The following is a 24,927-nucleotide window of genomic DNA, read 5'->3' as shown; positions in this document are numbered from 1 at the left end:
TGTGGGGCCCCAGTGTTGAGGATCAGCGGGGTGGAGATGTTGTTACCTACCCTCACCACCTGGGGGCGGCCCGTCAGGAAGTCCAGGACCCAGTTGCACAGGGCGGGGTCGAGACCCAGGGTCTCGAGCTTGATGACGAGTTTGGAGGGTACTATGGTGTTAAATGCTGAGCTGTAATCGATGAACAGCATTCTCACATGGGTATTCCTCTTGTCCAGATGGGTTAGGGCAGTGTGCAGTGTGGTTGCGATTGCGTCGTCTGTGGACCTATTGGGTCGGTAAGCAAATTGGAGTGGGTCTAGGGTGTCCGGTAGGGTGGAGGTGATATGGTCCTTGACTAGTCTCTCAAAGCACTACATGATGACGGAAGTGAGTGCTACGGGGCGGTAGTCGTTTAGCTCAGTTACCTTAGCTTTCTTGGGAACAGGAACAATGGTGGCCCTCTTGAAGCATGTGGGAACAGCAGACTGGGATAAGGATTGATTGAATATGTCCGTAAACACACCAGCCAGCTGGTCTGCGCATGCTCTGAGGACGCGGCTGGGAATGCCGTCTGGGCCTGCAGCCTTGCGAGGGTTAACACGTTTAAATGTTTTACTCACCTCGGCTGCAGTGAAGGAGAGCCCGCAGGTTTTGGTAGGGGGCCGTGTCAGTGGCACTGTATTGTCCTCAAAGCGGGCAAAAAAGTTGTTTAGCCTGTCTGGGAGCAAGACATCCTGGTCCGCGACGGGGCTGGTTTTCTTTTTGTAATCCGTGATTGACTGTAGACCCTGCCACATACCTCTTGTGTCTGAGCTGTTGAATTGCGACTCGATTTTGTCTCTGTACTGGGACTTAGCCTGTTTGATTGCCTTGCGGAGAGAATAGCTACACTGTTTGTATTCGGTCATGCTTCCGGTCACCTTGCCCTGGTTAAAAGCAGTGGTTCGCGCTTTCAGTTTCACGCGAATGCTGCCGTCAATCCACGGTTTCTGGTTTGGGAATGTTTTTATCGTTGCTGTGGGTACGACATCGTCAATGCACTTCCTAATGAACTCGCTCACCGAATCAGCATATTCGTCAATATTGTTGTTGGACGCGATGCGGAACATATTCCAATCCGCGTGATCGAAGCAGTCTTGAAGCGTGGATTCAGATTGGTCGGACCAGCGTTGAACAGACCTGAGCGCGGGAGCTTGTTGTTTGAGTTTCTGTTTGTAGGCTGGAATCAACAAAATGGAGTCGTGGTCAGCTTTTCCGAAAGGGGGGCGGGGGAGGGCCTTATATGCGTCGCGGAAATTAGTATAACAATGATCTAGGGTTTTTCCAGCCCTGGTAGCACAATCGATATGCTGATAGAATTTAGGGAGTTTTGTTTTTAGATTAGCCTTGTTAAAATCCCCAGCTACGATGAATGCAGCCTCAGGGTGTGTGGTTTCCAGTTTACAAAGAGTCAGATAAAGTTCGTTCAGGGCCATCGATGTGTCTGCTTGGGGGGGAATATATACGGCTGTGATTATGATTGAAGAGAATTCCCTTGGTAGATAATGCGGTCGACATTTGATTGTGAGGAGTTCTAGATCAGGTGAACAGAATGACTTGAGTTCCTGTGTGTTGTTATGATGATCACACCACTTCTCGGTCACAAATATATATATTTTTTCATGGCACACGAGACTCCTGTCTGATTTCCGCCTGTCTCAGTGGACTAATCCGTTGAGGAGGCCGCAGGGATTTCACGATCCAAGAATATTGGGATTGTGGCTCAGATACACAAGGCACGTCTCTCTCCAGAATGTGTTCTCTCCTGCCATTTCCTTGTTTTATAACTTTATTGTGTGCACTCTTTGCTGTGTCTATCAATTTCTAATCTGCAATGTTTGTTTGATTATGGTAATTTCTGTTAATGCATTCATTATTACAGTTATTTACCGTTCTTGTTGTCAGATTGGACGTGTGTTTTGCAGAACTCACAACCTATACTACACTTGTGAGAAACAAGTTTTTGTTTATTTCATGACCTTTATGAGTTTTGATAGTCTTTTGTTTGAAATGCTCCTGTCAACGTTGAGTAAGGACGCGCACATGATTACGCATATAGAAGTAGGACTAGTCTACCTGGCCTGCGTGCAAATGTAGGCCTATAAATGTTCCTATTTGGGGATGTCTGATAGTATTTCTGATTGTCTTAACTCACCACCACCAGTGAGCTGTGGAGCTTCTCAAAGTAATTTTTCTTCACCTCAAACAGCATGAAATGGAAAAATGTAATTCCCTGATCCAGTGGAAACGTCATAAAATACCTGATGACTTTTTATCCCTTGGACAAATAGTCTACAGCTGTCTGTCCCAAGCTCACTGGCCCGGGCAACTCTTGGGAGCACAGAATATTTTATACAATGTTTCAAGTTTGCTAGCATGAGTTTTGGGCAAGCCAGTTGATAGCTGATACAATGTTTCAAGTTATTTGCAGACAGACCATGCGTAGTCAATGGATATTTAATTTTATCAGGATATTTCCTACCAGGCTGCAATGTTTTTATGTGTTGGCTTTATGTAGGTTATTCTTACATAGTTGGCAATGGCAATGTTACTTTTAGAGTTGTATAATTTTCATTTAGATTTAGACAGATTGTTGATTAACCACAGACAATGCTTTTGAAATACAAGACTATTGTAAATTAAATGAAACTTTTCCACAAAAATGTGCATATATAAATTATAACTGGCACGCAGATTGGTAGAAATGGTAAGATAAATTGGCTTCAAATGGAAAAGGTTGTCGACTGCTGGTGTAGCCAATTACTGGCAACTTCAGGACCTTAAAGGCAGAATCTGTTAAGGCCAGGAGGAGGGTCGGGAACAGGTTGTTTCTTCTAGTTAAGATATCTTGATCTCTGGCTCCCTCTTGAGACATTTGTGTGTGTTAATTATTTAATCAAACAGCCTAGTTGATTTTAATAAAACACATGGGGTATACACCTGTATATGAAAAAATACACGTGTAAAAATTTTGACCAATTGGTTGGTCGAAAGAAAAGACTACTCTTGGTCGACCAAGATAATTTTTTAGTCAAGAACAGCCCTAGTAGAAATGCAGGAAATTAGCTTTAGATGCCACCAAAAATTGATGGAGGACCCCCAACACTTCTAAAACCAAAGTTGCACCCCTGAGCTGAAATCACACATGTTTAGGTGTTATTAGGACCATTTTTAGAGTAACTACTTTAAATACAATGTATAACCACTCTAGGATTAGGGTAAGGGCAAGGGACATACTACACGACCAAAAGTATGTGGACACATGCTCTTTGAACATCTCATTCCAAAATCATGGGCATTAATATGCAGTTGGTCCCACCTTTGCTGCTATAACAGCCTCAACTCTTCTGGGAACGCTTTCCACTAGATGTTAGCATTAGTGAGGTTGGGCGATTGGCCCTGTTCCAATCCATCCCAAAGGTGTTCGATGGGGTTCAGGTCTGGGCTCTGTGCAGGCCAGTCAAGTTCTTCCACACAGATCTCGACAAACCATTTATTTATGGACCTTGCTTTGTGCACGGGGGCATTGTCATGCTGAAACATGAAAGGGCCTACCCAAAACTGTTTTCACAAAGTTGGAAGCACAGAATTGTCTAGAATGTCCTTGTATGCTGTAGCGTTAAGATTTCCCTTCACTGGAACTAAGGGGGCCTAGCCCAAACCATGACAAACAGCCCCAGACCATTATTCCTCCTCCACCAAACTTTACAGTTGGCACTATCTATTCGGACAGGTAGCGTTCGCCTGTCATCCGCCAAACCCAGATTTGTTCGTTGGACTGCCAGATGGTGAAAAGTGATTCATCACTCTAGAGACCGCATTTCACTGCACCAGAGTCCAATGGCGGCGAGCTTACGACCACTCCAGCCAACATTTGGCATTGCGCATTATGATCTTGTGTACTGCTGCTCTGCCATGGAACTGAGCTCTTCATTAAGGCCATTATACTGCCAATGTTTGTCTATGGAGATTGCATGGCTGTGTACTCGATCTTATACACCTGTCAGCAACGGGTGTGGCTGAAATAGCCAAATACACTAATTTGAAGGGATGTCCACATACTTTTGTATATATATAATAGTTTTTATTTGTTATTATTTATTTATTTTTGATGGACAGTTTGATTCAGTACATTTATGTTGTTCAGTTGTCTGTGTGATAAACAGTGGACAGAGAGCAATTAAACATACAAAGTTAACACTTGGTCAATTTGTAATGAAAAAAATAATTTTTATAAATAACAACAATACAATACAAAAACAATACAAATGGCCGCTAAATACAAATGGCCTCTCCCATCAGTCGGTGCTATGATCAGTGGGTGCACTCGCCCCCACTCGCCCCGAAATCGTCATTCTACCATTTCCTCTTGCAATACATCCCTCCATTTTACCATGGTGTCTCACTAGGAACTTGAACCTTCTCATCTGCAATATCTCTGCCGAAATTGCCCCCCGAAAAGCACAATGATATTTTCCTGTTGACTGACTGTGGTCCTTCAAATCCCCCAACAACACAATTTACAGGTCCAACCGAGCCCCAATATTATGCATTGATAGAAAGTACTTAAGTAAAAGTAGTTTTTGGGGGTATCTGTACTTTATTTGATTATTTATATTTTTTCCACAACTTTTACTTTTACTTCATTACATTCCTAAAGAAAATTATGTATATTTTACTCTATACAGGATAACGACTCTAAGCACACAGCCAAGAAAACACAGAAGTGGCTTCGGGACAAGTCTCTGACTGTTCTTGAGTGGCCCAGCCAGAGCCCAGACTTGAAACCGATCTAACAAACCCTGGAAGGCGTGTAAGAATGCCCATGTTATGGACTCCAAGAAGTCACCATCTCGACAATGCCGGCTAATGGCCATGATCTCTCACCTCCACATCAACCAGATGTCATCGACCTGGATACTTCAGCTTCACCTTGTCCAGATGTCGTTGAGTCTCACCACAGTGGACAGTGGTGTATCGTGAACTACAACGAACAACCCAGGCATTATACTGGAGGTTGAAGAACATCATGTCAAAGTAAAGTGCATGCACAGGAATGGTGTTAACAAGTTCTACTGGCCAAGCCCAATAAATTATATCAACTGGTATGGGGATGACCAGATTGTTTGTATGATGCCAGAGCCGCTGCCAGTGAGCAAAAGATCAGTTCAAATTTGCCACAGTATCTGGAAGTACTTGGAGGAGCACCCGACTATGTGAAAGTGGCAGATGTGAACTGGCTACTAGTGAAGAAGCCGTCAGTAGCTAGAAAGCAATAGAGATTGGCTCAGAGATGATAAGAGATGGACGCGACACAATAACATGGCAAAGACAAACATATCTGAAGTAAAAGTGAAGAACAATACAGGAAAAATTCCATGAACATGTTTTACTGCATACAAAATGTTGGTATCAGTGTGGATAGGAAAACAGTTTCAGTTTATGTTCAATATTAGTGCTTCTTATGTTCTAGTGGACATGTTTTATATGTTTGTATCACAATGTTGTGTTATGAAAGACACATAGTTTAGTCAATAGGCTTCATCTTTTGGTCTTAATTTTTGACCAATAACCCTTATTTTATTGTTCATATTAAATCAACCCATTTTATGAAATCTGAAATTATTTTTCATAAAAAATATATATTTTTTTAAATAATCTTAATTTTGTCATTGGTTTCACATTGTGCCACTGGTGTTACATTGTGTCACTGGTGTTACTGTATGGCATATTGGTGTTCTGGCATCAGAGTTAACCAATTTAATTGAATATGGCTTTTTTATCTACCTAACTGTTACTACATTCATTAGTAAACATTTTAAGGATATGATCATTCAACAACAAAAAAACAATAGTATAAATGGAAAAATGTCAGACAATAGAACTTTACACATGCATGTTTAAAGTAAATTATTACTAATCCAAACAATTTCTTAGAATTATCATGAACCTTTTGTCTTTGATTATATACGCAAATTAAAGTCTGAAATTACATTTTTTACACAAAAATGTGTAAAAGTTGGCTGTTCAAAAAGCCACCATTTTCATAGAATGACACTAATAATAACAGGTCTACTGGTCCGGACCTTACAGGCATTCGGTTAATATTCCCAAAAATAAAATAAAGCTTACATTTGCTCACCTCTGCACCTGCCACCTGCTTCCGGTCCACCTCCTTGTCGCTAGTATTGACTGGACCATAAAACAAACCACATGGATATGCATTAACAAATAACGCTACTGCCACCTTCTGGTTTGGAGAATTATAACAAGGCAGAGTGGTTGACGACTTCAAGGTCTTTGCTGTGTGAACACAGGAGATTGACTGCCGACACTATTCTGCGACAATGTCGGCAGGCAAACATTTGACAATCCTACCGGTGTCGAGAGAGAGAGAGAGAGAGGTCGAGAGAGAGGTCGAGAGAGAGGTCGAGAGAGAGAGAGAGAGAGAGAGAGAGAGAGAGAGAGAGAGAGAGAGAGAGAGAGAGAGAGAGAGAGAGAGAGAGAGAGAGAGAGAGAGAGAGAGAGAGAGAGAGAGAGAGAGAGAGAGAGAGAGAGAGAGAGAGAGAGAGAGAGAGAGAGAGAGAGAGAGAGAGAGAGAGAGAGAGAGAAACAGAAACACACCCCACAGAGCCCCAGGACAACAGCACAATTAGACCCAACCAAATCATGAGAAAACAAAAAGATAATTACTTGACACATTGGAAAGAATTAACAAAAAAACAGAGCAAACTAGAATGCTATTTGGCCCTAAACAGAGAGTACACAGTGGCAGAATACCTGACCACTGTGACTGACCCAAACTTAAGGAAAGCTTTGACTATGTACAGACTCAGTGAGCATAGCCTTGCTATTGAGAAAGGCCGCCGTAGGCAGACATGGCTCTCAAGAGAAGACAGGCTATGTGCACACTGCCCACAAAATGAGGTGGAAACTGAGCTGCACTTCCTAACCTCCTGCCCAATGTATGACCATATTAGAGAGACATATTTCCCTCAGATTACACAGATCCACAAAGAATTCGAAAACAAATCCAATTTTGATAAACTCCCATATCTACTGGGTGAAATTCCACAGTGTGCCATCACAGCAGCAAGATTTGTGACCTGTTGCCACAAGAAAAGGGCAACCAGTGAAGAACAAACACCACTGTAAATACAACCCATATTTATGTTTATTTATTTTAACTTGTGTGCTTTAACCATTTGTACATTGTTACAACACTGCATATATATAATATGACATTTGTAATGTCTTTATTGTTTTGAAACTGAGAGAGAGAGAGAGAGAGAGAGAGAGAGAGAGAGAGAGAGAGAGAGAGAGAGAGAGAGAGAGAGAGAGAGAGAGAGAGAGAGAGAGAGAGAGAGAGAGAGAGAGAGAGAGAGAGAGAGAGAGAGAGAGAGAGAGAGAGAGAGAGAGAGAGAGAGAGAGAGAGAGAGTAAAGAAAACTGAAGGAGAGTTTGATGGGATCAGGTTGTTCTTTTCCACAGTGGCAGGAAGCTGTGAAGGCTGACAGACATGTTTTCCTCTCTTACTCATTACACACACATACACACACACATCAATGTGAAACCAGAATGAAGATCAGATGTTACAGTTTATTTGGCTAATTTGTTTTGTGCAACAACCAACCTGTCCAGTGTAAGATGGCAAGGGTGTTATAAAAGTTTCTTATCTAGAAGAGACCTAGATATGCTGTAAAACTGACTACAACTCACCTAGATATTCAGTCACAAATAGAAAACTGCTTTACAAAAACAGTCAGACTTCAAGGCATTTTCACATTGGGTAGAGAGAGACGGAGAGGATGAGTTGTAGTCAACCAGGAAAGACTGGCATGCATGTTGTTGATGTTATCATCATGATGGTTTAGGAGGGTCAACCTGTGCACTGGGCAGATTCACTGTGTTCGAGAGGATCAGCCTGAGAAAAGCACTGCGCAGATTATCTAATCTAGATCACTTCATAACATTAGATCTTTTTCAGAGCTGATCTGATTGGTCAAAAAACAAATGAGTGATAAAATGATCAGAATTGTGCAAAAGCAGCCAAGGTGATTTGTGCAGCGCTGTGATTACATGCTGACCAAACCGGCTCAACATTGATTTTGTCTATCCCTACCAGACGCGTTAAAATACCAAAACCAACTGTCGACCAACTATAGTAATTATGGGACATGTCGAAACACACATGAAACATTCATAGACATTTAGCTAGATTGCTGTTTCTAGCTAATTTGTCCTGGGAGATAAACACTAGGTTGTTATTTTACCTGAAATGCATATGTTATTTTTATTAGCTGGATCTTTGTAGAATTTTTACCCATTTTGAATCATACAAAGTCGTGTGTTCTCTACTTCCACAATTAATCCACTCATATAAAGGAAAACCTAGTTTGTTTTTAGTTCGTTTTCTTTGATTAATCTCTCCTCATTCATAGTCCTTCTTCTGTGGATTTTATATGGCGGTTGGCAACTAACTTCAATGTGCATTACTGCCACCAACTGGACTGGAGTGTGGACCTCATCTTTCAATCCCCACGTGGGTTAGTATGCTCGTAAAAACTAATGAATAGATGGGAGAGGCGGATCTTGCAGTACGTCAAGCATCTAAAATAGAACCAAGTTCTATTTTAGTGCCTGGCTACACAGACGCCAGTTGATACGTGCAAGCAGTTTGGATGAAATTACTGAATAACATGCATGTTTATATTTATTTTGCAATGCTTGCGCACTTAATGCCAGGTGAACCAGTTGTAGCAGATCCTTGTTACAGAGGTTGGCGGATCTAACTAAATGGCAGTTGGTTGTCCAGTGGACCTGAACAGCTGCTAGCACTCAGGCCGACCGTTCTCAACACACAGCCTCTCTATTGGTTGACAAAATTCATGTGACTAGGAATGACATCATGCAACATTAACGGCCGCCATCATGGTAACGATGACATCCTCAGACAATCTCCCGTGACTTCCTGATGGCACAGCAGAGCAGCATGCTGAAGATCATCCCAAACATCTGTGGAATAGAATGGGAAATGCAGAGTAAATGAAGAGTTCTTTACTGTAGGGAAGTCTCTCTGTCAACCTGTCTGCCTATCTATCTGTAATGGAGCGTAGTGGGATAACATGGTCTTCCGTTGCACTGTGTGTGTGTGTGTCTCACCATGATAACTCCAGTAGCGATGCCCACTCCTCCTATGATGTGCAGCTTGGAGTCAAACAATTCATCTATAGCATCAGGACAGCTCTGCAACACACACACATATTAAAGAGCGACTGCCCCTAAAAAGCAACTTCTCATTTTGAAAATGTGGCATCGATGTGAGTCAAAAAAATGTGGCATCGATGTGAGTGACAAAATTTACTACAAAATTTAAAAGTAATATTTTGGGTCATTCTTGTCCAAAACTGAAATGTGAAAGATGATAGGAAAAAAATGTCTGTCACAGAATGAAGGGTACTGTAACAGATTTCCTTGGGTTGAGTTTATTTTAATCCTGCCAACAGCTGGCCCAATGCCCATGGTCAATTTGATTTGACATTATCCCTATGGGGCTAGTTTGGGACCATCGGTCAAATACACAATGTACATAGGACAATGTCAATAGCTCCAAATGTCTATATTTTAAAAACCTCAAACCAACTATAAATGTAAAACATACATTTACAAATATTGAAAGCATTTATTGAGACAACTAAAATACTATCCAATTTACATTGTGTAATTTATTGACGGTCCCTAACTAGCCTCAGAGATAGGCTACCCAATGTCAAACCAACTTTATCACGGTCACACACCAACCGGCTGAAACTAATTGGCGAAAGAACTTGGCTAGCACTAGCTAGCCTAGGCGACTTCAAGATGCAAGAACTGTTTAGAATGCTTCAAGTTATCTAGAAGGGTGAGTGACTGTAACTGTGTACTGTTTTGGCAGAGTGAATGTACAAACACTTGCCACGTGTGATCACATACACAAGAGATGCCTGCATTAAACCACCCCCTCAAGACAACTCTCGTTTTGCTTCAGTCATAGCCGCTGCATTTATTAATGACCAAGCTCAAAAACGAGGCCAAATCAGGAGGGGCTGTAAAGATACAGGAGGGACTGTAGAGATACAGAAAAAGGAACACCTGAACACAAACACAATCACAGAGCAGGGGGTTACCTTGGTGATGAGGCTATCCAGCCCGTCTCTTGGGGGACAGGTGTCTTTGGCAGAGTCCACAACGGAACCTGTACCACAGCAGTCCAACTGTAACAAATAAGGTTGAATGGTAATTTAGGTGTCCATCTGTTTTTATCTGGAAATATGTATCGTCTCTGCTCCCAACCCCCCAAACATGGCTGCACACAAATTAAACACATGATTACCCCAGTCTGTATGAGACGGAGTGTCTCTCTCAGTGTGTCCTGTCGAGTGTTCTGGTAGTTCTGATATGTCTCCATGTAGAATTGAGTGATGTCATCAACCACCTGTAGGGGAAGGGTTGCAATGTGACACAAAGAAAGGAAAGACATTTAATGTAACACAGATAATAGCAGGGGAAGGGCTTTAATGTAACACAGAAAAGGGTATGTAATATGTTTTGGGACCTTGCTTTGGTTGGAAAAACACCAGATTCCAGCGGCGACCTCAATGGCAAATATGATGAGGAGGAAGAAGAAGAACTGCAAGAGACCAATATGCACATGAACCACTGTGTATTTAATTTGACAAGTGCCCTTTGACACAAAGCACTCCCCGGTCAGAAGGGACTTAGGACACACACACACGAGAGAGAGAAATCGAGAGAGACAGAGAGATACAGAGAGAGAGGGACCAACCTGGTCTCAGTGCAGTTCATATTATCCTGTATGTAAATCAGAGACACTCCATTTAGTATGATATGTTGCGTTTCGTATGTAATAATTTGTGGATGTCCATCACCCATTTCGTATGATATGTTACGAATTACAATTTGTATTATATGTTACGAAATTGTAAAATGTACAATATGTTACGAATTTGCTAAACTTATCAAATGTTACAAATTCTAGCTAGGTGGCTAATGTTAGCTAGTGGCTATCATTAGCTAGGCTAGGGGTTAGAGGTTAGGGTAAGAGTTAGCTAAAATGATTAAGGATAGGGTTAGCTAACATGCTAAGTAGTTGCAAAGTATCTAAAAATGTGTAAGTAGTTGAAAAGTTGCTCATTAGCTAAAATGCTAAAGTTGTCCATGAGGAGATTCAAACTCGCAACCTTTGGGTTGCTAGACGTTTGCTTTATACTGCCGCCCATCCACCCCAACCAAAAACCCTACTTTCGTTTTTGCCTTAAGTAACCATCTGTCTTATGTAACCATACCAACCGTAACATATCATGCTAATTTTAGTGTCCTGTTTTTAAATGTACTATTTTACGTCTAGTCTATGAGACCAGGCTAAACAGACAGACAGAGAGATAGGGAAACAGGGAGACAGATACTGAGTTCTGGCCTTGAATCTGTTCTGTAAACAGTTTTATACTGAAACAAAGAGTTACATAGTATCTGACTACCAGCCCCATAACAGACCAACTGAATACCAAAGGGCAAGAAAAAGAGGAGAGGAGGTATAGAGATTAACTCACCAGCCCCAGCATACAGGGAGACTCCTGAATCGCACCACAGCATCCCAGGAACCCCACCACCATCATCAACAACCCTGCTATTATCAGGATATACACACCTACACACACACACACACAACCTCCAACATCATCAGAGACCCTGCAGTGATATTTGATTATGTACACTGAACAAAATATATAAACACAACATGTAAAGTGTTGGTCCCATGTTTCCTGAGCTGAAATAAAACAAATCCCAGACATTTTCCATATGCACAAAAAGCTTATTCTCTCTATGTTTTTGTACAAATTTGTTTACATCCCTGTTAGTGAGCATTTTTCCTTTGCCATGATAATCCATCCACCTGACAGGTGTGGCATATCAAGAGGAGGAGTATTTATGTCTGTAATAAAGCCCCTTTGTGGGTAAAAAAACGAATTCTGATTGGCTGGGCCTGGGTCCCCCATGGCTGCACCCCTGCCCAGTCATGTGAAATCCATAGATTCGGGCCTAATTTATTTATTTCAATTGACTGATTTCCTTATATGAACTGTAACTCAGTAAAATCTTTTAAAATGTTGCATGTTGCGTTTATATTTGTGTTCAGTATATGTGTGAGTGCAAGCATGCTTGCATGTGAGTGTTTGCATTACCTGTGAAGAAGACATAGGGAGATTCTGTTCCTTCAAACAGTCCTCTGGTCTTTGGGTCGAACCTCAACCACAACCCTATAGCCAGCACTCCTGTACCTGCAAGCTACCACATACAGACACAAAATATTAGATATCATACACACACACCTATCCCAGGGCATGGAAAGCCAGGTGAGAGAGCAGGTAGGGACATGTTGAGAAACAGGGTTATGTCAGGTTATACATGTGTGTGTGACTTGGGGGTAAGCTAAAACACAGAGGAAAGAAGAAGAGGAGGTCATTGGCCTGATTCCTTCATACAGTATAAATTCTGCTACAGACTTACCACCAGAGCCGCCACCACAGACACAGACACACATTCCTCAAACCGCCTCCTCAGTCTAATTAATTATTCACTTTAGCAAAGAACCTTGATGTAGAATGGTGTTCTGCTCCATGGTGTGTGTGTGTGCGTGTTCTGCAGTGGGGACAACATGTCTGATCAGACCAAACCTAACGAGGCCAGATAAGCTCAGTGAGTCGGGGTAGATTACTCATGCCTTGTTCTCAGTTCGGGAAAAATGGCCTAGTTAAAGAGGAAGGGAACATTCAACACACACACACACAAACGCACTCACACACGCACACAAGCTAAGTAAAGTAGACCTACCCAGAAGAAGAAGTTGAAGATAAACATGATGTACTTCACACACCTGATCCTTCCAAACACTTCCATGTTGCTAACGTGATCTCTGTGTGTAACAGAGCAATAACTAACTCATTAACACTTCTCTTCTATTTCCCTAGACAGTATCGCAGAGCGTGACAGGGATAAAGCAAGAGGAGAGATAAAGAGAGCATAGAGTGATACAAAGAGAAAGCAGTAGGGAGTAACTGTCATGCCCTGGAGTCACCTGATCAGAAAGGTAGAGGAGGTGGGCTGGGGGAGGGAGGATAGCGCAGACAGAGTTCTACTCTGTGAATGATTGAATTGGTCTATTCTGTAAGTGATTGAGTTAATTTGTTTAATCTAATCATGCTGCTCGCACTACACAACTACACTACTGCTAATACACCCTCACCAGCTGCAGAATCTAACACACACACACCCACCCATAGATACTATAGCTACCTACAATAATGGACACATGTTCTGAATCATACAACAAGGGGAGCTCTGTTCTTTCATCTGCATTGGGGCTATACGCGTCACACGCCGTCGCACACCCCACCAAGACACAACACAAAATACAACACACAAACACACAATATCACACACACCCATATAAACGCTGAGTTATTGAAATGCTGTGCACACTGGGTCACTCGGCCACCAGGGATTATTTGGCCAGTGTGTGTTTGTGTGTGAGATTATTTCACCGTTCACCAACAAGAGGCCACTTCTTAGTCCAGTCATGGCCAGCTAAATCACTGTTCCACTTTCCCCAAGCAGATACTGACAACCACCCTCAGACAGATACACACATGCACACACACACTAACTGAAAACGGTAAATTATATGTCATTTTTTGTATTACCAACAGTAAAATACTCTGAAATGGTTTACATAATGTAAATGATGGTGCTTTGTGGGAAAATTTTGTGGGGGAGGAAAGAATTGCCTTATTTCAAATGGTACTGTAATTACACCCCACATAATACAGTACCGTATCATATTTTTTGGACTGCCCAAAAACTTTTCCCATGAGTTGGAGCATGCTATTGTTGTATCTGGCTTATTAACACTTTTTGTAAACACTTTACCTAGCAGCCAACCTGCTTGCACCAATCCCTTGTAATTACAGTAAAATACTGTGAAATACAAACTCCTCCCCTCAATGAATTTCATTAATTCATCCATTCATATATTAATTCATTCCGATTATGGTAGCATTTACCTTTACAGTATAATGGTTTCAGTACTTGCTTTGAAACCGTATTTATAATTACAGTGGTTGTACTGTAATATGAAATACAGAATTATACTTGCCACGAACTGCCTGTAACCTACTGTCAAATTATCGCTAACCCCTTTACAATGCACATATAACTTTAATTGAAGATGAAAGAAACCTGGAGAGGAACCAGACAGATTCACTGGGGAATCTTCCTCCTCTGGCTCTACACTGCCTCTACCCTACATGTGTGGAATAAACCCTTACAAAGAGGCTATGATTTATATTAATCAAAACCTGCTGTTGTCTGCCAGCCAAAACCACACACACACACACACACACACACACACACACACACACACACACACAGTCCCTTTAATAGTATAAGTAGTGACTCACCCAGAAGATGAGGTTGAAAGCGAACATCAGGTATTTGACGCACATTTCTCCTCCTGATAGAGCGGCCATAGCGACTACAGTGTCACAGTTCTCCTCTACTCTCCCTATAGTTTAAACTGTTATTAATGACGAACCCACCAAACGACAATTGTAGGATTACTAGCCTACTAATAATAATTATGGAGTACACAAAGAGTAATCCGTTCTCCGGTCACTCTTTCTCTGCTGCTGCTCTGCCGTTTCTCGTGCACGTGTAGCGGTCGACCCCCAGAGCGAGACCAAACGGCTGTCGGTCTGTCGTGTCCTGTTCTTTCTCTGAATGTCTCTCACTCTATCGTTTCTTCATTTAACGTAACACCACAAACTGTATTTAAAAAGCCACATAATATGACAGACGTAAACTATATTATGAACAGATTAGGCTATTAACAGAAGAAGTTAAAAACTCTATGCTTGAATGTATGAACATTCTGTAGCCTATTTAATTTCAATCAGTATTGGGATTCCCCAGCCACCGTTGCATTACGTAATGTATAGGCAATGAAATAACGTAATCTCTCTAGACAACGACAGAGCGCGTGATAGTAATGAAATAGATAATCTAGTTTGATAAATAAATAGACAGCATAGGCTAAATTAACAAACGGATGAATGGACAGCGAGCACTGATATTGGTGGGCTGGCTGCTTTAACATCGTCCCGAAAGAAAACCTCCATCACACATTATCACAAACAAACAAACATGTATGTGATAGCCTACTTCTTTGGTTGTTGTTAAAGGGCCAGTGTCCCCTTCTGTCGCTGTCTCTTGTAGCCTCAGTCAGAGGGGGAAGGGAAGGACCACCATACTCAGTGAATTTCAGAAATATTACAAATAATGAAACGTCAACAATTTTTTTTGTTGATAAAACCATACTAAATATATTCAAGTCCCCAAATTCCTGATTAAAACACACTGTTTTGCGATGAAGATCTACAGTATTCTCTACAGCATCCTCTAACACCAAGGTGTAGCCAGAAGAGAGCTATTTTCTGTCCTCCTCTGGCTACATTGGCTTCAATACAAAACCTAGGAGATTCATGCTCCTTACCCCCTTCCATAGACCTACATGGTAATTATGACGACTTCTGGAGGACATCCTCCAACCAATCAAAGCTTTTGCATTAGGAACTAACATGTTGTCCATCCAATCAAAGGATCAGAGTATGAACCAAGTAGTGCACATGTGTGATTTAGAAGCTTGGTGAGTTGGTAACATTATTGGATAGATTGAGATTTGGATAGTGAATAGTGATAGTTGGCCATTTTTTTGATATTTTTCCATTTCAGTTAGTTGCTTCAAACTACAGGAAATGGAATGTTAGATAATATATTGTTTTCTTGGTTACAGAACTACATTTATGTGTAGAGTTAGTGTAATTTATTTCAATTTGCATTGCTAACTTCAGTAGCAAGTAGATAGCTAATTACCAGAGTGCCGTTTTCTCTGCCAGAATGGCTAAAACTAACAACGATGTAGTGGATTATTTGTTGAAGAACCCCTTTCATTGCCCATATCAGAGTCACGCTTCTGGGAAAAAGCTGCATAGATCATGTAATGGACAAAAGTCTGACTATTCAAACTGCGCAACACAACAAAAAGTAAATGGAAATGGATGTTCTCAAGCAGCATAACAATACTACCACATTTTTGGGCATGCAAGAGTTGGTTTAAGGGCACAATGAGAGGGAACATTTGGCTAACAAGGGCAACTAGTTACATAGAGCTTGCAGAGGTAATTGCACATTACGATGCTTTACTTGTTGAGCATATGGATGTTTCTACTGTCTTCTCTGGGATGTCAATTCTCTGGGATGTCAATTCTCTGGGATGTCAATTCAGAATGATTTGATAGCTTCCAGTGCATCATCCATTAAAAGTGATATTGAAGGAGAGGTTGACGCAATGCTTTTTTCGCACAGTGCATGCTCAAGTGCGCTTTCCACTTTACGGCAGTATTTATTTAGGAAAGGTGATGATAATGTAACCAGAGTTGGTAGGTTACTTTCTAAATGTAATCCGTTACAGTTTCTAGTTACCTGTCCAAAATTGTAATCAGTAACGTATCTTTTGGATTACCCAAACTCAGTTTTATAATCTGATTACATTCAGATTACTTTTCCCTTTAGAGGCATTGGAAGAAGACAACAATTTATGTTGCCAATAGAACGACATCTATTGCAGGATAAATCAATGTTAAGTTTACATAGCCGGCCCTATATGGGTGTTACATTTTACTTTATGGGTTGGTTATGTAGGTTTCTTCTAACCCATCGCTTTCTACTACATATAATAATACGACTAAATTATATCTTTACATTAAAAACTAAAGTCTATCAGAATTCCAGTCATTCCAATAAATGTTATACCCCTTGATCTTCAAGAATAGGACTTAGATTAGCCAAATTGTTTTACCTGAGCAGGACCCTAAAACTAAGGATTTATTAGCCAGCCCTACTCTGTTGTTTATGATTTGTTGTCATGGAGGACTGATTGGGCTCATTGATTCGAGTTGAAAAATAAATGCTGCGCTCATGGAATGGCATGCATTGAGCACTACTGAAAAGTACTATTTACATGTAATAAACGAATGCAAAATGCTGCATTTGCTATAGGCCTATTGTTTACCTTTTTGTTGGTGACACTTTGATATCTTAATAATATGCAGCTGTTTAAAGTGCAAATCCAAAGATGAAACAATAACGAAACGACCACCCCGCCTCTGTTTTGTTAAAAAGCTGAGAGATGGGCCTGGAGAAATGTAACCGCTCTCAGATTAATTGACAGAGCTATGGAATGACCATCCATGATATAACAATGATTGTTTTAACCATGTTATGAGGCTATACAATGTTTGTTTACATTTACAATGTTTATAAACATTGGAGAAAAACAAGCTTATATTGTGGGTTCTCATGGAGTGTGACAGTTGAGCTAAGCTCATGAGGCATTTATAAGTTATATTCTTCAAGAATCAATGGATATATATATATATATATATATATATAATTTAAAAAAATGTATGTAGCAACTACAGATTTCCCCTTTAAGTCTATCAAAAGTGGTTTTGCTGCACAGCTATTTTCAGGTCTCTCCAGAGATGTTCAATTGGGGAGAAGTCCGGGCTCTTGCTGGGCCACTCAAGGACATTCAGAGCCTTGTCCCGAAGCCACTCCTGCGTAATCTTCACTGTGTGCTTACGTGTTGTCCTTTTGGAAGGTGAACCTTCACCCCAGTCTGAGGTCCTGAGCGCCCTGGAGCAGGTTTTCATCAAGGATCTCTCTGTGCTTTACTCCGTTCATCTTTGCCTCGATCCTGACTAGTTTCCCAGTCCCTGTCACTGAAAAACATTGCCACAGCATGATGCTGCCACAATCATGCTTCACCATAGGGATGGTGCCAGGTTTCCTCAAGACGTGACACTTGGCATTCAGGCCAAAGAGTTCAACATTGGTTTCATCACACCAGGTGTGCCAAGCTTGTAGCGTCATACCCAAGAAGACTCCATGCTGTAATCACTGCCAAAAATGCTTTAACAAAGTACTAAGAAAGGGTCTGAATACTTATATAAATGTGATATTTCAGCTTTATATTTTTAATAAATGTGCAAAAATGTATAAAAACCTGGTTTTGCTTTGTCATTATGTGGTATTGTGTGTAGATTGATGAGGGGAATTAAAAATATATATATTTAGAATAAGGTTGCAACATAACAAAATGTGGAAAAAGTCAAGGGGCCTGGATACTTTCAGAAAGCACAAATAACCTGACAATGATCCACATCATATGGGTACACAAATAATGTAAGTGTGTTATGCAGCAAAACACAACTATCCTTTTTTTAGGATGCAAACCAGTAATATGAATCACTGTTGATCCATCCTGTTCTGATCTAATAAGATGGATATAGGTGTCACGCCCTGACCTTAGAGAGCCTTTTTATTTCTCTATTTGGTTAGGTCAGGGTGTGATTTGGGTGGGCAATCTAGTTTTCCTATTTCTTTGTTTGGCCTGGTATGGTTCCCAGTCTATCGTTGTCTCTGATTGGGGATCATACTTAGGCAGTCTTTTTTCCCACCTTAGTTTGTGGGATCTTGTTTTTGGTTAGTTGCTGTGTTAGTGCTATAAAACTTTACGTGTCATTTATTCTTTCTTGTTTTTGGTGTTCATTTAATACATTTATGATGTACGCCTACCACGCTGCACCTTGGTCCAATCCATCTTTCAACGATCGTAACAATAGGATTTTCTACGGCCTAGAATCGAGGCCTTTCCCAGTCATGAAGGACATTGCTAGGCCCTTCTTGGTTCTCATTCGCAAAGACTGAACTCAAGTTAGGGGTCAGACTCTCCTATACCACTTTGCCCAACATGTTATACCCCAGAGGTTGAAAATAGACCCTTTTTCAATCAATCAAAATAATTTATAAAGCCCTTTTTACATCAGCTGATGTCACAAAGTGCTGTACAGAAACCCAGCCTAAAACCCCAAACAGCAAGCAATGCAGGTGTAGAAGCACCTAAGTAGATACAGACTATCTATAACGGAAATGAGATGGACGGACAGAGAACTCCAATCTTACAGATCCTGGATCAACACTTATGGAAACGCTGGAACCACCTCTGGCGATTCCATTTTTAACAATGACATTTATTTTCAGACATGTGACTGACTTGTCTCAAACTGGCTGCCATGCCTGGGACAACCCCATCTGGGAACCAACTCAGCCAAAAGGGGTTCCACCAAGGAGGGAGGAGCAGGGCTTAGCAGCTCTACACTGTTAACTAGCACTGACAACTCTGATGGGTGGGTTGGTGGGGGGAGGGTTGTTTCAAAAGTAATTCATACTTACTTTTTAAGGGGATATAACTTATATCAATATTATAATATTATAATATTATAAGGCTGTGAAACCCATAGCCGAATGGTGATCTGTTTCACCTGTCTTCACCTGAAACGTGATAACTATTCTCATTATAGGGCTGTGAAACCCATAAACGAATGGCTTCAGACTGAGCATTTCTAACCCTTTCCGTTTTATAACAGTTAGAGTCCATTTATTTACAGTAGTGCGTTGATTAATTTTTGCTTTCTTCCTTGGAAATACAGAATATGTATAAAATGCCAAATATACCAAAAGCTAAATCAAGCAGAGATTTACAACTATTTAACCATGTTAATCATTACTGAAACATGCAAACTACAAAAATTTAACCAAAGATAATGAATACATGACAACTGTAGCATTGAAGGCAAGGAAGTCAGCAAGCATCTGGCCTCCCTTGATTTAAAAAAAAGTATACAAAAACTTGCCAATCAGCGTTGAGCTAAACTGAGCAAGCTCAATTGTGAATGGTCGAGGAGTACCCAAAAAAAAGTGTCAGGGGAAGCTAGCTTGAATTTTGGCGTCACTCCTATCAAATCCCATTGAAAACACACATCATTGACAGAAAAACTTGAATTGCTGCATCTCCTTGTGTTGTTATCCTCCGGTAGCTGGCTAGCTAGCTAAAAATGGGCCTTTCCTAAATTAGCCTTGGATGGAGATAGTGATTTGGACTTGTGGTTTTGCTTAATTCTATGTACTGGCCAATGATTATAACGGCTATTCTGATCCAACCAAAAGTGAAGAGTTGGCTATAACATGAGTACAAACAAAGTGAGTGGGTAAACGTTTGTGTGTGTTTGTGTGTGTGTGTGTGTGTGTGTGTGTGTGTGTGTGTGTGTGTGTGTGTGTGTGTGTGTGTGTGTGTGTGTGTGTGTGTGTGTGTGTGTGTGTGTGTGTGTGTGTGTGTGTGTGTGTGTGTGTGTGCACGCACGCGTGTGCGCGTAAGTGTCTGCGTGTGTATTACGGTGGGTATTAAAATGTCCCATCATAAAAATTTATCCCTATTCCCCAATCAAACATCTTCATCAATACCACAATTATTGTTATGTATTTATCAATATTTTCTCCAATATGGCAACCCTCGTAAAATTCAACATTGCCTTTTATATACATTTTTTTTTTTAAGTGGAGCCTTGCATTACATGCATTATGAAGAAAATTGTGTAATGTAGATTCCATGAAATATGTTATGAAGAAAATTGTGTAGGCCTACTGTTGTCTACTCAAAAAAGGGCCTTTCAGACAAGTGCACCAGTATCCCAAAGTATTAAGCATAAACAAGCATAGAAAATAGTATTGGAATTAATATACATATATATTTTTAAACCTTAAGGCTACTATTATATTATAATTATTTTAGTGACAACTTGGTTGATGAATAATATTTGGTTGTTAACACGTTTGTTTTTTATATAAATAAATGTGGGACACAAAAATAAGGCAGTGTAGAACACACATTGCCCATCATGCATTGCTTTAATAACTTCCAATAGATTGTTTAGAAGTTTGCCCCCCAAAAACGTTTTTTCCTACAAATTAAGTCGCACAAAAATGTGAATCTTTTCACATGAATTGAGCCACAAAAACACACAAAATCTGCTGAAATGCTTTTTGTACATATTTGCACGACTTCAGTGTGAGATTGTGTTGCTGATAGACATGAGCTTGCAACTCTCATCTCTCCAGCCTTGCACTTCATAATTGATTTCCTTATAGAATCATAGCCACATGAAGGGTTCTGGAGGTGCTGCCCCTGATCAATTGAAATACATTTGCCAAAGTTATAGAATTACTGCTGTCTGTTCAGAAAGAAATTAAATAATTCCAAATACTACACCAGGAGAAGGCTTATAATTTAGCCACAGATGATAAAACATTGTCTAGATGTATATTGTGTGTAGCCCAATCACGAGGCTTCCCTACAGTCGGGAATGGATGGCTAATCTGTCAGCGAACAGCGTTTAGCCAGAACAGGCTTTTGCAAATACAATCGCAGGTGGTATGCAGTGTGGTATGCCAGCAGCATACCACACTGCAGCCCACTGCTGGTTTGCTTCTGAAGCTAAGCAGGGTTAGTCCTTGTTAGTTTATGGGGCGGCAGGTAGCCTAGTGGTTAGAGTGTTGGGCCAGAAACCGAGAGGTTACTAGATCGAATCCCCGAGCTGACAAGGTAAAAATCTGTCGTTCTGCCACTGAACAAGGCAGTTAACCCACTGTTCCTAGGCTGTTGTTGTCAATAAGAATTTGTTCTTAACTGACTTGCCTAGTTAAATTAAAAAGGAGGGCCAGTAGGAGGCACCTTTTCCTCAGGTCTAAAAAAATATCCCAATCCCCCAGGGCAGTGATTGGGGACATTTCCCTGTGTAGGGTGCTGTATTTCGGATGGGATGTTAAACAGGTGTCCTGACTCTCTGTGGTCACTAAAGATCCCATGCCACTTATCATAAGAGCAGGGGTGTTAACCCCGGTGTCCTGGCTAATTTCCCAATCTGGCCTTCATACCATCATGGCCACCTCAAGTGAGCCCAAGAGGGGGGTGACCCAGGGTGCTCTGAGGTAGCAGAACGCATGATAAAAATATCCTTTATAATAAAGCATTGCATGTATTATCATTGTTTTTGCTTACCGGTATAGATCAGTAGAGTAGAGGCGATTGCAGAAGTTGCACACGTGGGGAATATTTTTTGTACCGTAGGGTTCGGGGGTAATGTGGCCTTTATAAATGCATTTCATCCAATTCTACATCATTTTAGATGACTTGAGACTTTAGCTGAATATTTTTTAATACTTCTCAAATGATCGAAATGACAGGTTACTTTGACACTGACAAACTGACAATCTGAGATAAATAATAACAAACTTATCTAGAATATATCAATAGCCTAGACATCCTGTAGGTGTGTGGAGACACGCATATTGTACAATATGTACAATATGAGATATTTTTACTGTTTCACTGACTCACCCAATGATGCTCAGCTCACTCACTGGTGCCCCCTGATGCACTCATCCCAAAAGCTATTCTCTCTCTTGGTAAAACAATGCTGTTCGCTCAATAAACCTATTTGGAAGTTGATAGCTTACAGATAGAATAGTCTTCTCTTTTCAGCAGGATCCATTTGCTTTCCAACCTGTAGTTTCCTACGATTGTATTTGAAATATTGCAAAAGCCTGTTTTGCCAGAATGCTGTTTGTTCACTGACAGACTTAACGCGCGTTCTCGACTTGTCGCCATGCCTCGTGATTGGGCTACTCACAATCCACAGCTAGGCAATTAAAAAAAAGAAACTATTGATAATCTGTGGCTAAATTATAGGCATACTCCTCGTCAGTGGCAATTTTAGCATGTACATCTTGGTGGGGAAAACTCTTTTACTGCCTTTTAATTTCTTCGGGATCGGTGTCCCTTCCACGGAACGGTTAAGCTAACATAGGCTAATTCGATTAGCATGAGGTTGTAAGTAACAAGACAATTTCCCAGGACATAGACATATCTGATATTGGCAGAAAGCTGAAATTCTTGTTAATCTAACTGCACTGTCCAATTTACAGTAGCTATTACAGTGAAAGTATACCATGCTATTATTTGAGGAGAGCTTACAATAAACCAATTAGGCACATTTGGGCAGTCTTACAAAATGTTGAACAGAAATGCAATGGTTCATTGGATCAGTCTAAACATTTGCACATACACTGCTGCCATCTAGTGGCCAAAATCTAAATTGCGCCTGGGCTGGAATAATACATTATGGCCTTTCTCATGCATTTCAAAGATGATGGTACAAAAAAATACAAAGGAACGGTTATTTTTTCTTTGTATAATCTTTTACCAGATCTATTGGGTTATATTCTCCTACATTCCTTTCACATTTCCACAAACTTCAAAGTGTTTCCTTTCAAATGGTAGCAAGAATATGCATATCCTTGCCTCAGCGCCTGAGCTACAGGCAGTTAGATTTAGGTATGTCATTTTAGGCAAAAATTGAAAAAAAGGGGCGGATAAAGCATAGCTGATATGGCTGACTTGCTTATATAAATGTGGTTTCTACTGACAATTGAGATGTAAAAACTATGGCATAAGGGAACGAAGAGCGGATAAGAGGCCATCCATTAGACAATAATGAGCAACCTAAGACCAACGTAGTCAATAGCTATTTGTTCAGCACTTTTGAAATGTACAGCAACAGAATTCAGAACATGCACTGTTCTTAGAGTATTCTCCATGTACACAAAGTCAGAACCGTAAAAAAGTTGACCTATTCTATTCTGTGCGAGAAATAAATATTCCAAACATAGTCTGGGACAGTTGTGGGATGCAATTATACAACCACTGGCATCTAAAGATGCCAGTTTTTTAATGCAATGAGGCTGACGCAACAGATCAGAACATTTCACTTAAAATGTTGATAAACTATTAGGCAATTTTTCACATTATAGTCACAGCAATACGTACATTGTAGTAGGCTATAAGCGCACATTTTGCATTAGCAGGAAAACACCATTCTCAAAAGTGGCTACAAATCCAATTATGCATGTAATGCTTTTATTATAAAGGTGCATTTTTATGGTGAAAATTATCTTCCCCGAACTTGAAACTCATGTGCTGCATATGTATGCCAGTTAGGCTCTACACATGTTGTAAAGCGGATTAATGTGCTTAATTTTAAGAAGTTATTTGGCCACTTTAGTTGTGATACAAACGTTGGGCTATATGTTTTGATTTGTAATACATTCTAAGGCTGCATGATGCGACTCTAATGATGATTTGAAAAAAGTCCCATGAAAGGGATGAGCTCTGCTTTGTTTTTCGCGCAGGCTATAGAAACTTCATCAGTCTCTCATTCACAATTTGGCAAGCACTTGATAATGCCTAAATTTCCCTGGTAGCAAATACAGTATATCATTCACAAGTGATATGCTAATATTGTCACCCATCAGACCATTCTTGATTTAATCTTGTCTTTACATATACTAAATAATATATGTGTAACGTTTGTTTTGATTTAGAATGGACCATTATCATGGACCTGTATCAAACATTGGCAGGGAGAAAAAATATACGTAATCTATGCACTTAAATAGCGAATGGAGGACGTTATTTCCCTGGTAAATCTTTATGCCATACTGTTGTAAAGAGAAGCAATGTGGTATCTGTTTGGGATAGAGGGCAGCATTTTCACTTTTGGATGAACCTGAGAAGAAAAAAAAAACTGAGAAAAATCCAACCAGGAAGTGGGAAATCTGAGGTTTGTAGTTTTTCAAAGCTTGGCCTATCGAATACACAGTGTCTATGGGGTCAAGTTGCACTTCCTAAGGCTTCCACTAGATGTCAACCGTCTTTAGAAACTTGTTTCAGGCTCCTGTTATAAAGGAGGGGGGAATGGGAGCTGAATGAGTCAGGTGTCTGGCAGAGTGTCTCAGGCTTGTGACGCGCAGTCCCGACAGAGTTAGCGCTCATTCC

General features: G+C 40.6%; 1 protein-coding gene across 2 annotated transcripts; it reads right to left on the bottom strand.

Annotated features, from left to right (window-relative positions):
• Window positions 1–7,599: 7,599 nt before the first annotated feature.
• Window positions 7,600–14,862, bottom strand: LOC139539987 (CD9 antigen-like). 2 transcript variants are annotated; one of them, XM_071343452.1, is made up of 8 exons: window positions 14,537–14,862; window positions 12,263–12,365; window positions 11,630–11,727; window positions 10,615–10,689; window positions 10,393–10,494; window positions 10,187–10,273; window positions 9,183–9,266; window positions 7,600–9,035 (listed from the first exon to the last, which is right to left on the bottom strand). In XM_071343452.1, exons 1-8 carry the CDS (start codon window positions 14,603–14,605, stop codon window positions 8,970–8,972), a joined length of 684 nt encoding a protein of 227 aa, XP_071199553.1. In that variant the 5' UTR covers window positions 14,606–14,862; the 3' UTR covers window positions 7,600–8,969. The 2 variants fall into 2 exon arrangements, with proteins under 2 accessions (XP_071199553.1, XP_071199555.1); XM_071343454.1 differs by lacking the exon at window positions 14,537–14,862 and adding an exon at window positions 12,912–13,116.
• Window positions 14,863–24,927: the final 10,065 nt, after the last annotated feature.

Source organism: Salvelinus alpinus, chromosome 15 (genome assembly GCF_045679555.1).
Source record: "Salvelinus alpinus chromosome 15, SLU_Salpinus.1, whole genome shotgun sequence".
Lineage (NCBI taxonomy): Eukaryota > Metazoa > Chordata > Actinopteri > Salmoniformes > Salmonidae > Salvelinus > Salvelinus alpinus.
The sequence above is the reverse complement of the archived record's forward strand: the minus strand, read 5'-3'. Positions and strand labels throughout refer to the sequence as shown.